This window comes from Perissodus microlepis, chromosome 11 (assembly GCF_051167445.1).
Source record: "Perissodus microlepis isolate ML-2025 ecotype Zambia chromosome 11, ASM5116744v1, whole genome shotgun sequence".
Lineage (NCBI taxonomy): Eukaryota > Metazoa > Chordata > Actinopteri > Cichliformes > Cichlidae > Perissodus > Perissodus microlepis.
Genome location: NC_140471.1, coordinates 383,752 through 398,348, shown reverse-complemented (window position 1 = coordinate 398,348; position 14,597 = coordinate 383,752). Strand labels below are relative to the sequence as shown.

Below are 14,597 nucleotides of genomic sequence, written 5' to 3'. Positions count from 1 at the left end.
ACTCTGTGCTTCTAACAGCCTCTGTTAACATATGTGAGGCTGTTTGTTGTTGTTGCCATGGAGCTTTTCACTGTTTGGGTCAGCAGGTCATGTGATCAGGTTTGTTCTGTGAAAGCTGGACGATGGTTCAGTGTCAGAGTTTGTTTGCATTCATCAATAAATATCTAAATAAATCAAAGACTCCATGTTTGTTCTTTCATCATGTGACCTCTGCTCATCCATCTCTGTGTGAATCAGGATACATTTAGTTCATAATACACAGAAAAATCAGAGTTATTACCTGTAATAAATGTGAAAGTAAAGATTCCTGCAGTGATAACCAGGCAGGGCTGAAACACATCCAAGCTGTCACCACGGTAACAGCACCGTCCATCCACAGGTGAGGGGAGGAGCAAAAAGAGGGACTTTCACCATTTTATACTAAAAACACTCAACTAATGTTTCTAACATGAAACAAATAAGCCCACATTAATGTGAGCATTTATTAAATAATAATAATAATGATTTCCTCCTGATCTCATTTCCATAGCAGAGAAAACTGTGGTGTATATTGAGGTGGAGGGTGTGGTCTGTGGCTCAGGTGTAGAGTGAGGGTGGGGTGCACCACAGCAGCATGCTGGGACTGCTGAGGGTGGAGGAGGGAGTGATGATGACATCAGAGCTGCAGCAAAGCAGTCAGCAGCACAGAGACCAGTGAATACACAGTCTGTTCATCTTTGCATAGATACAATATACAGCACAATATTGAATGACAGAGACACGCTGTGTGAGCTTCCACAGATACACTGACGTCAGTATCCAGAGTCCTCCTGCTGCTCCCCCCTCAGAGCCCCGTGATCAGCACCAACACATTCAGTTAGATGACAGAGTCCAGCTGCAGCTAGAATCAGCTCCCCTCTGTGAACAACAGCACAGCGTCAGTGTTTCACACTCAGTGAAAGGAGGAAACAGCAGAAGAACACCATGTGTGCTACGTTTCCCAGGACACACTACAAACTGCACAAATACAGAGCAGCACGTGGAAGGACCTGGAGCTGCATTTAAAGAGAAAAGACAGCGTGATGTCCTGTATGGACAGGTGGAAGGAACCAAGTCCTCAGCTGAAACACTCGTGTTTGTCCACAGACAGGAAACACAGCAGGAAACTTTCTCACAGAAGTGCAGCTCATGGATAACACACTTCCTGTCAGTCAGAATGAGGCTGGAGCCAAACACAGAAAGGTGTTTTTGTCCAGATGAGCCCAGAGAAGAAACACGAGTGTTCACAGACATCAGAACCTCAGAGAGGTGAAACATGAGGTTGGAGTCCAAGACCTTCTTTCCCAGCCTCACATGCTGCTTCCTGTCCGTCAGGAAGTCAGTGATCCACCGGCAGATGGGATCAGGCACATTCATCTGGGAAAGCTTGCCTTGGAGATGGTCTGGAAGGATGGTGTTGAAGGCAGAGCTGAAGTCCACAAACAGGATCCTGGTGTAGGTTCCTGGGGAGTCCAGATGCTGCAGGATGAAGTGTAGAGCCATGATGATGTAAGGTTGCCCACCCTGACCTTCTGTGGCCTGTTGGCGAGGAAATCCAAGATCCATGAGCAGAGTGTGGTGGTTAGTCCCAGGTCATTCAGCTTGTTTACAAGTTTGTTTGGCACAATGGTGTTAAATGCTGAGCTGCAGTCTACAAATAGCATCCTAACATATGTATTGGGATGCTCCAGATGAGTAAGGCTGGTGTGAAGTGTGATTGAGATAGCATCCTCTGTTGATCTGTTCCTGCAGTAAGCAAACTGTAGGCTGTCCAGGTCAGCAGGGATGTTGGCCTTGATGTGTGAAAGAACGAGTCTCTCAAAACACTTCATGATCATTGGTGTCAGAGCGACCGGGCGACAGTCAGTCAGACAGACATTTTATTGACTGTCTTTTGGGCACAGGAATGATGGTAGTTGATGTGAGGCATGTTGGGACTGCAGCCTGCTGCAGAGACAGATTGAAGATGTTGGTGAACACCCCGCCAGTTGGTCGGCACATGACTTCAGCGTGCGTCCTGAACCCTGTCTGGTCCTTTCATGATCTGTTCTTGTTTAAACAGCTGACTCTTGTTGAGATGAAATTATTTGAAGTGCTTCAATTCTTTATATGAACTAAAATGCCACATAACCATTAGGGGTGCAACGATACACAAAATTCACGGTTCGGTTCGATACTTTGGTGTCACGGTTCGATATTTTTTTGATACAAAAAAAAATGTTCATGCTTTTTTAATTTGTCATTTATTAAAATTATAAATATATATTTTAACTCAAAAGTACAGTTTTTAAATTTAATGTTGCTGAAACAACAAAGTAATAAAAAAAATAAATCTATCTGATTGAGGAATCCCTCATCTTTGGAAAAGAGAGTTTATTACAGAGAAACGTCTCTTTCCAAAATAAAAGCTATACTATACGCTTCTTCTGGGCTATATTCTCAGCAGCATATTAAACATATCAGGTCCCCATAAGGAGAATCATGTGCTAACGGCTGTCTAAATGACTCAGGTAAAGTTTGTAGCATGGTGCTTGTTGTTTTTGTCTGCTTCCACTTGTCTTTGCACTAGGATGATGTCGCTGTAAATGTGCAGTCATATTCATTTTGTTCCCACTAGTGCTGTCAGCGTTAATCTGAAATGACGTTAACGCCACAACACGGCAAATCTCCATTAACGAGCTACCGCGGATCGCCCCGTGCGTGGGGCTGGACGGCCAACACGTTAAAGAGCTAACTGCGCTAACGCAGTAGTTCCCACCAATGTAATCGAGCATTGCGTGGCTCATCCAACATACTGTTTTACTTTAGTCCATGACACGTTTACCTTCAGGGTCATACTTCACTTGAAAACCAAAATATTGAATCGGTGTGCAACTTTGCTAAAACAATGTCGGACTCTGTAGTTTTCTCTGGTCCCCTCCCCAATCAGACCAGGAGTGACATGTTTAGCCGCATGTTCTCCTTAAATTGCTGGCTGTCTGAGTGGTGTCCCAGAAACGATGTGGGCTTCATAGATAATTGGCAAACCTTCTGGAGGAAACCTGGTCTTGTTAGGAGAGACGGCATCCATCCCACTTTGGATGGAGCAGCTCTCATTTCTAGAAATATGGACAAATTTATTAAACCCCCCAAAATATGACTATCCAGAGTTGGGACCAGGAAGCAGAGTTGCAGTCTTACACGCCTCTCTGCAGCTTCTCTCCTCCTGCTACCCTCCCAAAAACCCATCTCCATAGAGACTGTGTCAGCTTCCAAAAAGACAAAAAACAAACTAAAAACCAGCAACAAACAACTTAAACATAAACAATCAAAAAGAAAGAACAATACAGTATCCACATCTGAACCAAAGAGTAAAACAGTGAAATGTGGATTATTAAATATTAGGTCTCTCTCCTCCAAGTCTCTGTTAGTACATGACTTAATAATTGATCAACAAATTGATTTACTCTGCCTTACAGAAACCTGGTTGCAGCAGGATGATTATGTTAGTTTAAATGAATCAACACCCCCGAGTCATTCTAACTACCAGAAACCTCGAAGCACAGGCCGAGGGGGCGGTGTGGCAGCAATTTTTCACACCAGCCTATTAATTAATGAAAGACCAAGACAGACTTTTAATTCATTTGAAAGCCTGATGCTTAACATTGTCCACCCCAGCTGTGAAACTCAGAAACCAGTCTTACTTGTTATCATCTATCGTCCACCTGGGCCTTACACAGAGTTTCTGTCTGATTTCTCAGACTTTATATCTAATTTAGTTCTGAGCTCAAATAAAATAATTATTGTGGGTGATTTTAACATCCATGTAGATGCTAAAAATGACAGCCTCAACATGGCATTTAGTCTGTTATTAGACTCAATTGGCTTCTCTCAAAATGTAAAAGAACCCACCCACCACTTTAATCACACTCTAGATCTTGTTTTAACATATGGCATAGAAACTGAACATTTAACAGTGTTTCCTGAAAACCCTCTCCTGTCTGATCATTTCCTGATAACATTTACATTTACAATAATTGATTACACAGCGGTGGAGAGTAGATTTTATCAAAGTAGATGTCTTTCTGAAAGCGCTGTAACTAAGTTTAAGAATATAATCCACCCACTGTTATCATCTTCAATGCCCTGTACCAACACAGAGCAGAGCAGCTATCTGAACGCTACCCCAACAGAGGTTGATTATCTTGTTAATAATTTCACCTCCTCACTACGTACGACTCTGGATACTGTAGCTCCAGTGAAAACTAAGGTCTCTAATCAGAAGTACCTGACTCCGTGGTATAATTCTCAAACACGTACCCTAAAGCAGATGACTCGTAATCTGGAGAGGAAATGGCGTGCCACAAATTTAGAGGATCATCATTTAGCCTGGAGAAATAGTTTGCTGCTTTATAAGAAAGCCCTCCGCAAAGCCAGAACATCTTACTATTCATCACTGATTGAAGAAAATAAGAACAACCCCAGGTTTCTCTTCAGCACTGTAGCCAGGCTGACAAAGAGTCAGAGCTCTGTTGAGCCAACCATCCCTTTAACGTTAACTAGTAATGACTTCATGAACTTCTTCACAAATAAAATTTTTATCATTAGAGAAAAAATTACCAGTAATCATCCCACAGATGTAATATTATCTACAGCTACTCTTAGTACCATTGATGTTAAGTTAGACTCTTTTTCTCCAATTGATCTTTCTGAGTTAACTTCAATAATTACTTCCTCCAAACCATCAACGTGTCTTTTAGACCCCATTCCTACAAAACTGCTCAAAGAAGTCCTGCCATTGATTAATTCTTCGATCTTAAATATGATCAACCTATCTCTAATGGTCGGCTATGTACCACAGGCCTTCAAGCTGGCTGTGGTTAAACCTTTACTCAAAAAGCCATCTCTAGACCCAGCAGTCTTAGCTAATTATAGGCCAATCTCCAACCTTCCTTTCATATCAAAAATCTTTGAAAGAGTAGTTGTCAAACAGCTAACAGATCATCTGCAGAGGAATGGTTTATTTGAAGAGTTTCAGTCAGGTTTCAGAGCTCATCACAGCACAGAAACAGCTTTAGTGAAGGTTACAAATGATCTTCTTATGGCCTCTGACAGTGGACTCATCTCTGTGCTTGTCCTGCTAGACCTCAGTGCAGCGTTCGATACTGTCGACCATAATATCCTATTAGAGCGATTAGAACATGCTGTAGGTATTACAGGTACTGCACTGCAGTGGTTTGTATCATATCTATCTAATAGACTCCAATTTGTGCATGTAAATGGAGAGTCCTCTTCACCCACTGAGGTTAATTATGGAGTTCAACAGGGTTCAGTGCTAGGACCAATTCTGTTTACATTATACATGCTTCCCTTAGGCAGCATCATTAGAAGACATAGCATACATTTTCACTGCTATGCCGATGACACCCAGCTCTATCTGTCCATGAAGCCAGATAACACACACCAATTAGTTAAACTGCAGGAATGTCTTAAAGACATAAAGACCTGGATGGCCGCTAACTTTCTGCTTCTTAATTCAGATAAAACTGAGGTTATTGTACTCGGCCCTGAAAATCTTAGAAATATGGTATCTAACCAGATTCATACTCTGGATGGTATTACCTTGGCCTCCAGTAACGCTGTGAGGAACCTTGGAGTCATTTTTGACCAGGACATGTCCTTCAACGCACATATTAAACAAATATGTAAGACTGCTTTCTTCCATTTGCGCAACATCTCTAAAATTAGAAATATCCTGTCTCAGAGTGACGCTGAAAAACTAGTTCATGCATTTATTACTTCCAGGCTGGACTACTGTAATTCATTATTATTAGGATGTCCAAAAAACTCACTGAAAAGCCTTCAGCTAATCCAAAATGCTGCAGCAAGAGTACTGACAGGGACTAGAAGGAGAGAGCATATTTCTCCTGTTTTGGCTTCCCTTCATTGGCTTCCTGTTAAATCTAGAATTGAATTCAAAATCCTGCTCCTCACATACAAGGTCTTAAATAATCAGGCCCCATCTTATCTTAATGACCTTGTAGTACCATATCACCCTATTAGAGCACTTCGCTCTCGCTCTGCAGGCCTACTTGTTGTTCCTAGAGTATTTAAAAGTAGAATGGGAGGCAGAGCCTTCAGTTTTCAGGCCCCTCTTCTGTGGAACCAGCTTCCAGTTTGGATTCGGGAGACAGAAACTATCTCTACTTTTAAGATTAGGCTTAAAACTTTCCTTTTTGCTAAAGCATATAGTTAGGGCTGGACCAGGTGACCCTGAATCCTCCCTTAGTTATGCTGCAATAGACGTAGGCTGCCGGGGGATTCCCATGATGCATTGAGTTTTTCCTTTCCAGTCACCTTTCTCACTCACTATGTATTAATAGACCTCTCTGCATTGAATCATATCTGTTATTAACCTCTGTCTCTCTTCCACAGCATGTCTTTTATCCTGTCTTCCTTCTCTCACCCCAACCGGTCGCAGCAGATGGCCGCCCCTCCCTGAGCCTGGTTCTGCCGGAGGTTTCTTCCTGTTAAAAGGGAGTTTTTCCTTCCCACTGTCGCCAAAGTGCTTGCTCATAGGGGGTCATATGATTGTTGGGTTTTTCTCTGTATCTATGAAGCGCCTTGAGGCGACTTTTGTTGTGATTTGGCGCTATATAAATAAAATTGAATTGAATTGAATTGAATTGAATAGTTCCAAACGCCAGATCTGAATGAGGGTGGGGGAGGTTCAATTTGCCATGTTGCAAGGAGAGCTTAACTTCTGTCTGGCTAGCTTGCCCTGCGCTCAGTGAATCTGCGTTCGACTACTCCGCCTAGGCTGCACTGTCGAGCGCAGATCCACTGAGCGCTCAACACAGACAGCATCGTCAGAAGGAAAGTTGATAAAATAAATTAAAAATTTTGTATTGTTCGATACATATGCGTACCGAACCGAAAGCACTGTATCGAACGGTTCAATATCGATACGAGTATCGTTGCACCCCTAATATATATTAAGGCGTCTGGGAAGGATCTCAAAACTGGATTATAGCTGGCAGACAGTTGGTGTCGTAAACCACCGCCTCTGTTCAAAGATGGTCGCTCACAGTGGACGTAAATGGCTTCTTTCACTCCTCTTTCAAACCATCTGTCCTCTCTGTCCAAAATATGAACATTGGCATCCTCAAAGAGTGACCTTTGACCTTTAGATGCAGATGGACTGTTGAGTCTTGTCCTGTGGAGGTGGCTCTTCTATGTTGTGCGCTTGTGAAGTGGCTGTTTGGTCTCTCCGATGTAGAGGTCTGGGCATTCTTCGCTTAACTGTACAGCAAACACCACATTGTTAAGTTTGTGTTTTGGAGTTTTGTCTTTGTTGTTTGAGTCACTGAATCAGGAACTCAGCCTGCTTTTGTTCTCACACTGGGTTTAATGAAAGAAGGTTTCTGTTTGTCCATTAAAGTTGTTTGTTGTGATCTTTTAAAGGATCCTGTGATGATCCAGAGCCTGGCTCGTCTCCAGGAGTCTCTCAGTGACCTGAGCAGCAGCTACAGCTCTGCTGGCCTCTGTGTTCACCCTGCAGGAGACGTGGAGACCCGCGCTCACCTTCTGCAGCACTTAGACACAGTTGCAGTGAGGGAAGGTGAGTCATCCTTTAGCAGGACATCATTCAGGCTTTATTAGCATCACTGTGACTGTTATTGTGTTTGTAGGAGGTTTCCTCTGCTGGTCTCAGACAGCAGCAGAAACATCAGCCTCCCTGTCAGTGGAGATCAGTTCTTATGTGCTGTTGGCCAAACTCAGCGCCTCCCCGACTGCTGAGGATCTGGGATCTGCCTCTGGGATTATCAGGTGGCTGACTGGGCAGCAGAACTATTACGGAGGCTTCTCCTCCACTCAGGTACGACACCACCCGAACAGCATGAAGCTCATCTTTGAGTTCATATACAGCCTTGGACCAAATCAGAAGAAATAATCCTGAAGCTTTCATGTTGTTGCTGTGCTTTTCTCTCAGATATGCAGACTTGTTTTAGCAGGCAGGGATGTTTTTATTCTTTATTTACAATATGAGATTGACTTTGGTCTAAAAATGTGTTGTTTTAACAGAACAGCCTTCTGTGCACCAACTACACGTAACAGCCTGTAAATGACAGCTCAGCTGCAGTCTGTAAGTTTATACCTGTGATTTCTCTACTTTGTTTCTCTGAGATCATCTCTGTTAAACATATTTAACCTGTTTAACCTTTATTTAACCAGGAAGTGAAGGTTAGAAACTCTTTTGTGAGAGTGTGTTGAAGTGACACAGACAGTTTGAACTTCATGTCAAAATGAATCCATCCTGTAGGACACAGTGGAGGCTCTTCAGGCTCTCTGCTCCACTCTGGTGTTCAGTCCTGAAGGTTGGAGCACAGGGACAGTTCAGGCTCCAGCAGTCAGCTGACATTTGATGGAAATCAGGGCAACAAACTGCTCTACCAGGAGGAGGCGCTGCAGGATGTGTCAGGAAAAGACAGGCTGGAGGTGAAGCTGCATGTGCTTCAGTGCAGCTCAGTGACAGCATCATGTGACCAGGTCCTGGTTGGTGTCAAACAAAGGCTTTCTTTGTTTCTTTGTACTTATAAAACGCTAAAGAAGCATGTTACATGTAATAAATGTGTTTTCATAGACAACATTAGAGCTGACAGTAACAACTGCACACAGTACAATTCTGTTTGACACTAAATTAGAGCAAAAATCAATAAAGTCACTTTGTGTCTACATGAGATTAAGAGAAACTTTCTTCATCCCAGAGGGAAACTGAGCTGTCGGAGCAGCAAACACACAACAAACATCAAGCACTGATAGGAAATGAGAAACACAGATATTGATGATAAATATTAAGATAAAGAGATAAATATAGAGATATAAATATAAAAGTGTCACGGTGTAGAAAAGTGACAGCAGGCTGAGCTGTGATTGGTTCTGTTTGTTTCCCAGATTTGTGCCACCTACAACATCCCAACACCTGCTGATGTCCCCACTCTCAGTGTGAAAGTCCACACAGAGGTGGAGCCCACAGGTGAATCTGCCAGAGCCAGACTGACTGTGGAAATACATCCCTGTAAGTATGTGACAGGTTAGAGGAGAGCTCTGTACCAGCGTGGAGTCACTGTGGGTGGATGAAGAGCATGTGTGCACACACTGTTCAAACACAGCTACAGTGGGAAGGAGAAAACTACAAACATGGTGGTCCTGGATGTTCCCCACAGTGTGAGTAATTACACAGACTCTACCAACACGTCATGTGATCACTGTGATGATGTCATCTCCTCACAGCTCAAACGTGGCCTCCTGGTGAGTCGTGTTGAACCAAAGGAGGATCATGTTCTGGTGTCCTTAGAGGAGGTCAGAGGAGTCCACAGTGGGGACACCAGATGATGATCTTTGGGACAAACTGTGTCTGCGATTGTTTCTGTCTCGTCCAGTTATCAAAGGAGACACCCATCAACCACAGAGATCATCCAGGAGCTCCCAGTGGACAACCTGAAGCCAGCCGTGGTCCAGATCTGTGACGACTACCAACCAGGTCCAAGTCTAACTAAGCTTTACTCCAACAGCACACTGACACACTTCAGAGGATTCATCAGACTGAACAGTTCATAAAAGCTGATGTTTCAATTAGTGGGACTCAGAGAAACGACACTTTCATTAATCTGGTTTTAGTCACTTTGAGTGGAAACAAACTGCATCCATTTGTGCTTCTTGCACCAGGATCCTCCTCGTCTCTCCCACAGCCAGGAAGTTCAGTTCTGCTCTCATGAAGCAGCAGGAAGATGTGAGGCTCAGAGTGAGGACTGCAAGGGCGTAGATTTGGCATGGACGGAAGGGACATGTCCCCACCAATATCCAGCGATTATTGAATTGTCCCCACCAATAACTTGATCTCTTCGAGTAAAGAAAAACAACCCGGTAGAAAGAAAAAAAAGATCTGTCAACGTCTCATTCACCCAGCGGTGCAGAAAGACTTAAATTACGTTCTCTACTGAACTCCTACGTCATGTGACAAATATGGCCAATGTGATTGGCTGTGCCTTTCAGGGAGCTCTGTTTAGTTTTAGCAGCGGCAAACCTGCGCTGCGAGGAGGAGAGGAGGACGGCAGCAAAGAGGAGGAACCTGGATATAAGAAAGTATTTTTCAAAGAAACCTGTAAGTCACTTAAACTCAAGTTCACTCATAAAATGTGTCCGTCACAATAACGTTACAGGCTATGCTAGGCTTTGGCCCACATCAGTCTAAAATTGTATGTAACCATGAATAACGTGTTTTGGAAACTAACTGCACAACAGGCAGCACTATTAGTTCTCTCAGTCTCAGAGCAGCATTTTTAATTTTGATTGAAACTGTCAGAGAAAACGGCAGCCTTGAGTAAGCCAGGATATTAGTTTACAGAGGCTGTTAGAATTATATGTCTAACGTTAAATGTTGGTGACACAATAATTTCATCCTAATGGAACTGACATATTTATAGGGTTAATTTTGAGACAATATATCATGAGGTAGTCATGATTTTGCAAATATTCCAACCAACAATGGTGATACAAGATCACAGGTGAAATTGGATGATGACTTATTGGTTCATGACTGTATTTGAAGCACATGTGTGACTGCATGTATTTGGAATGTGTCACTGTTATTCATCAGGTGACAGAGGCAGCTCTGCCATGTTGTAGCTCAGACAGAGGTGAAGAGGCGAGGTCACAGGTGACTGACTGATGATTTGGTGCTATAGATTAACTGGTATTTATTATCATGACAATTGTTAGGCTGCTGATGTAAATTGATTCATTAGTGTATATTTGACAAAGAATCTGAATTGACACGTCTCACTTTTTATATGGCACGAATCAATGTGTTATTTTATCAGGTGGCAATATGTCCCAGTGCAGTCAGAGGGGAAGAGCCAAAGGTGAGGCAAAGCAAGCACAGAATAATAATTTTAATCTGAGGATAAAACGCAGGTACTGAGGCTGAAAGAAGCTTCAGTGCTCTCAGAAGACTAAAAAGATGGCTAAGGTTAACAATGACTCGAATGAGATTAAACAATGCTGCTGTATGTCCACCAGGAGACACTGGACAGTATAGATGTAAAACAAATATGCCAGCAGTTTATCTCAGTTAACGAGAGGAGAAGGCATGTGTGTGGCCCCTTCACATAGTGGACATTGAGTTGTTGTGTGGGACACCAGTAGTCCATGTCTGTTGCTGTAACAGTAGTTCATGTTGAGAATAAAAAATCCCAGCTCACTGACTTGATCGGGGCAATAGTGCCTAAACTGTTGCATAATTTTGCTGAGAGATCTTTTACTTTGTGGTCATCTTAGACGAGTAGTTTTATGGACAAAAACCAGCAGGTCATTCAGTGTTCCCTTAGTGCTAATGTATAAGAGATGTTGGTGTACCATAACTGAAGTAATGTTGTTAAGTCCTTAAAGTCATATTCTTTTATTGTCATGACTGTATTTGAAGGTGTTTTTATGTTTGTATGATACCTGATTTATATGAAATATGGCTGAAGTAAACTAAACTCTAAAATACTTAGTCATTTGTTTAATAGTAATTTAACATTATATAATTCACATATAAAACTATGAATTGTAATTTTAAATGGTTTAAAAGCATGTAGAATAGCATATGTAGGCAAGTATAGTTCTCCTTTTTTATCAAGAAGCAAAGACAAAAAAGAAAAAATAAGAAACAGGGCAGAGTTCGGTGGTTGAATCATCCGTCCCCACCAATGCCAAAACCAAATCTACACCCTTGGAGGACTGAGTATAGACTGATGGCACACACTCAGCCTTTTGCCACTGCATGCACAGCTGTGAGTCATGTGACACTCGTGCACTCGTGTTGATCACACCTCTCATTGCAGATAAGTGAACTCTCCCAGGGGCAACGATCACACACAGTGGTGTGAAAAAGTCTTTTCACTCAGTCATTTCTTACTGTTTTTATCACACAAATGTTCATGTTAGACAAAGATAACACAAGTAAATAAATGATGATGTCATTGATTAAGGCACAAAGGTTATCCCAACCTACCTGAGCTGTGTGCAAAAATAACTGCCCCTCTGCTTCAATCATGAATGAACTGTGATGAACCACATTTGTTTACAAAGCTGAGTTCAGTGTGACAAACACACTCAGCCTGATTACTAGAAGACCTGTTGGATCAACAGACTCATCAACTTCTACAGAACCCGTGTGAGAAAGTGAACAGGCTGAAAGATGTCAAAAAGCAACACATAAGGCCACCATCTACACAATCAGCTGACAGAGTCACAGCTGTCAGTCTGGACAGGGTTCAAAGCCATTTCTAAGGCTTTGGGACTCTGTTGAACCACGGTGAGAGCCATTATACACAAATGCTGTAAGTGTGGAACAGTGGGGAATCTTCCCAGGAGCCAGTGGCCACCAAAATGACTCCAAGAGCACATCGACATCCAGGAGCTCACAAAGAGCCCAGAACAACATGGAAGACCTGCAGGCCTCAGTTAAGGTCATAATTGAACAATAAGAAAGAGAATCCATGGGGGAGTCCAAGGAGAAAACCACTGCAGACTAGGGCTGCCACGATTAGTCGACTAGTCACGATTACGTCGACTATCAAAATCGTCAACGACTGATTTAATAGTCGACGCGTCGTTTGAAGCTTTGTAAGATCACAAAAGACGCAGAAGTAGTAGGATTTAAGAGTGTAATAACGGACTGAAACAGAAGATGGCAGCACTGCATGTCCAAGGATGCCAGCTGCCGTTAAACCCCGAAGAAGAAGAAGAAGCTGTGTCCCAGAATTCATAGCGCAGCCCTGCTCAGTTTCCAACAATGGCGGCAGCTAGTTAGTTTTAATATTACTCTAATTATTCTTTCTGGGTCACAAAATAAACGTTTAACATATTTTAAGGTGAGAATGTAGCTGTGTAAACCTCAAATATCTGCTCAGTTTATCAAGACACCACATATTTTCAAAAGCGCTCCGACGTTTTCGGAGACGTCTGTTACCCACTAGCTCGATAGCTAGCCGGGAGGTCAAGGCTCACTAGAGCCCGTGAGAACACCGGACTCCCGGCAAATCGTTTTCAAACCCACCGCCGTCTTTCGCTACTCAGGTTAAACATGATATATAAGTCACTTAGATAACTTAAAAATGTTATTGTTTGGCTTTTTTTAGTATTTTATTTGTTCCTGAGTAAATCGGTTTGGCTGAGATTAAAGTTACAGTTTTTACACAGCTGAATAAACGTCAAGCAGACAGCTGATTATCAGAAGTGTGAGATGCTCCAGAATTTACTCTGGTGTCCTGTTATATTTTAGGTAGCAAGGAGTTTATTAAACTTCACAATCTGCAAATGTCATTAAAATTTAATAAACTATCATCTTGTCTTTATTTTTAGTTAGCACATACCTTAAACACTTAAAGCTGTAAGCTAATGATAGTTATATAAGAGCAGATGCTGCTGGTGCAATAAGCTGTACGTCCAATGGATGATGATCTGATTAGTCGACTAATTGGAAAAAATAATCGGTGACTAGTCGACGATCAAAATAATCGTTTGTGGCAGTCCTACTGCAGACCAAGAAGAACACAAAGGATGGTCTCACATTGTCCAACAACATGTTGATGATCCCGTTTGGGAAAGACTCTGTGGACTGATGAGACAAAAGCTTTCTGACAGCTTTGAGTCCTGTTACATCTGAAACTAACACAGCATCAATGAAAAGGAGCCTCATACCAACAGTCACATATGGTGGTGGTAGTGTGATGGTCCCATGTGATGCATCATGGCAGCAACAATACAACAACAAATACACACATGTGACAAATGTGCAATAACAGATCATTAAGTGTCACGGCGCCGTGCACATTAGTATATTTCACTTAAGCTTAATAATCAGAATGATGCTATGATCGCTTCAAATAAATGAAATCATACCTTTCTACTAAAACTGTTTCTGTTGTTCTCCACCTTTTCCTGAACCAGACCCTGCAGGATCCACCTGAGTGTCCCAGTCCTGGACCCTGTTTGTAACCAGGAGGATCCCAGGCCTGATTATTGCTGATGTATTATAAATATTCTTGTTTTATTCTCATTAAATAAATATGTGTATAAATATGTGGATTCATGTTTCAGTCCTGGATGTTGATGCTTGTTTGTTTGAGAGGACACAGATGGACCTTGTTTCCTTCTTTTCTTCCTTTTTGTGTCCTCTGTGCTTCATCTGCTGCTCTTCACTCTGTTACTTTGGACTGATTTCACTCACACTTTGTTTCCATGGTTTCTTTGCGTCACTCTGACAGCACGTGAACAACACGACATGTTTGATCTCAAAGAAGGAGCAGCATCCTCTCTCCAACCTGTTTCTCCATCTTCTACAACACCTGATTCATTCCAGTTTCTCTGCTTTCACTTTGATTCATGTCAACATGAAGCCTGAACGTCTGTAATGAACACACTATCAGCATCACTGACATATTTCATCATTTAAAAACACTTCCTGTCGCTGAATATGTCACATGACACACCTTAAACATCATGTGATCCACTCTCAGTGTTGCGACTTCCATCCACAAATAAAAGTGCTG

General features: G+C 42.3%; 2 protein-coding genes across 3 annotated transcripts in view; one reads left to right on the top strand and one right to left on the bottom strand.

The window, feature by feature from the left end:
- LOC146376991 (protein NLRC3-like) overlaps positions 1-14,597 on the bottom strand; it is a 414,853-nt gene that overhangs the window by 40,015 nt on the left and 360,241 nt on the right. The gene's annotated exons all lie outside the window — the stretch shown is intronic.
- Positions 797-14,073, top strand: LOC146376999 (alpha-1-inhibitor 3-like). Of its 2 annotated transcripts, XR_014801733.1 has the most exons (7): positions 797-1,610; positions 7,462-7,618; positions 7,689-7,876; positions 8,083-8,143; positions 8,321-8,553; positions 8,953-9,541; positions 13,996-14,073. XR_014801733.1 is itself a non-coding variant. In XM_084945006.1 (5 exons), the coding sequence occupies exons 2-4, from the start codon at positions 7,471-7,473 to the stop codon at positions 8,110-8,112; spliced, it is 366 nt and encodes a 121-aa protein (XP_084801132.1). In that variant the 5' UTR covers positions 797-1,610; positions 7,462-7,470; the 3' UTR covers positions 8,113-8,143; positions 8,321-8,926. The 2 variants fall into 2 exon arrangements, 1 of the variants encoding a protein (XP_084801132.1); XM_084945006.1 differs by lacking the exons at positions 8,953-9,541; positions 13,996-14,073 and having other exon boundaries at positions 8,321-8,926.

Bases quoted from the DNA above. Each gene is read 5' to 3' on its own strand.
- LOC146376999 (XM_084945006.1), top strand. From the start codon at position 7,471: ATGATCCAGAGCCTGGCTCGTCTCCAGGAGTCTCTCAGTGACCTGAGC. The intron at 7,619-7,688 runs GTGAGTCATCCT...TTGTGTTTGTAG, and splicing joins CACAGTTGCAGTGAGGGAAG to GAGGTTTCCTCTGCTGGTCT. The intron at 7,877-8,082 runs GTACGACACCAC...TTGTTTTAACAG, and splicing joins GAGGCTTCTCCTCCACTCAG to AACAGCCTTCTGTGCACCAA.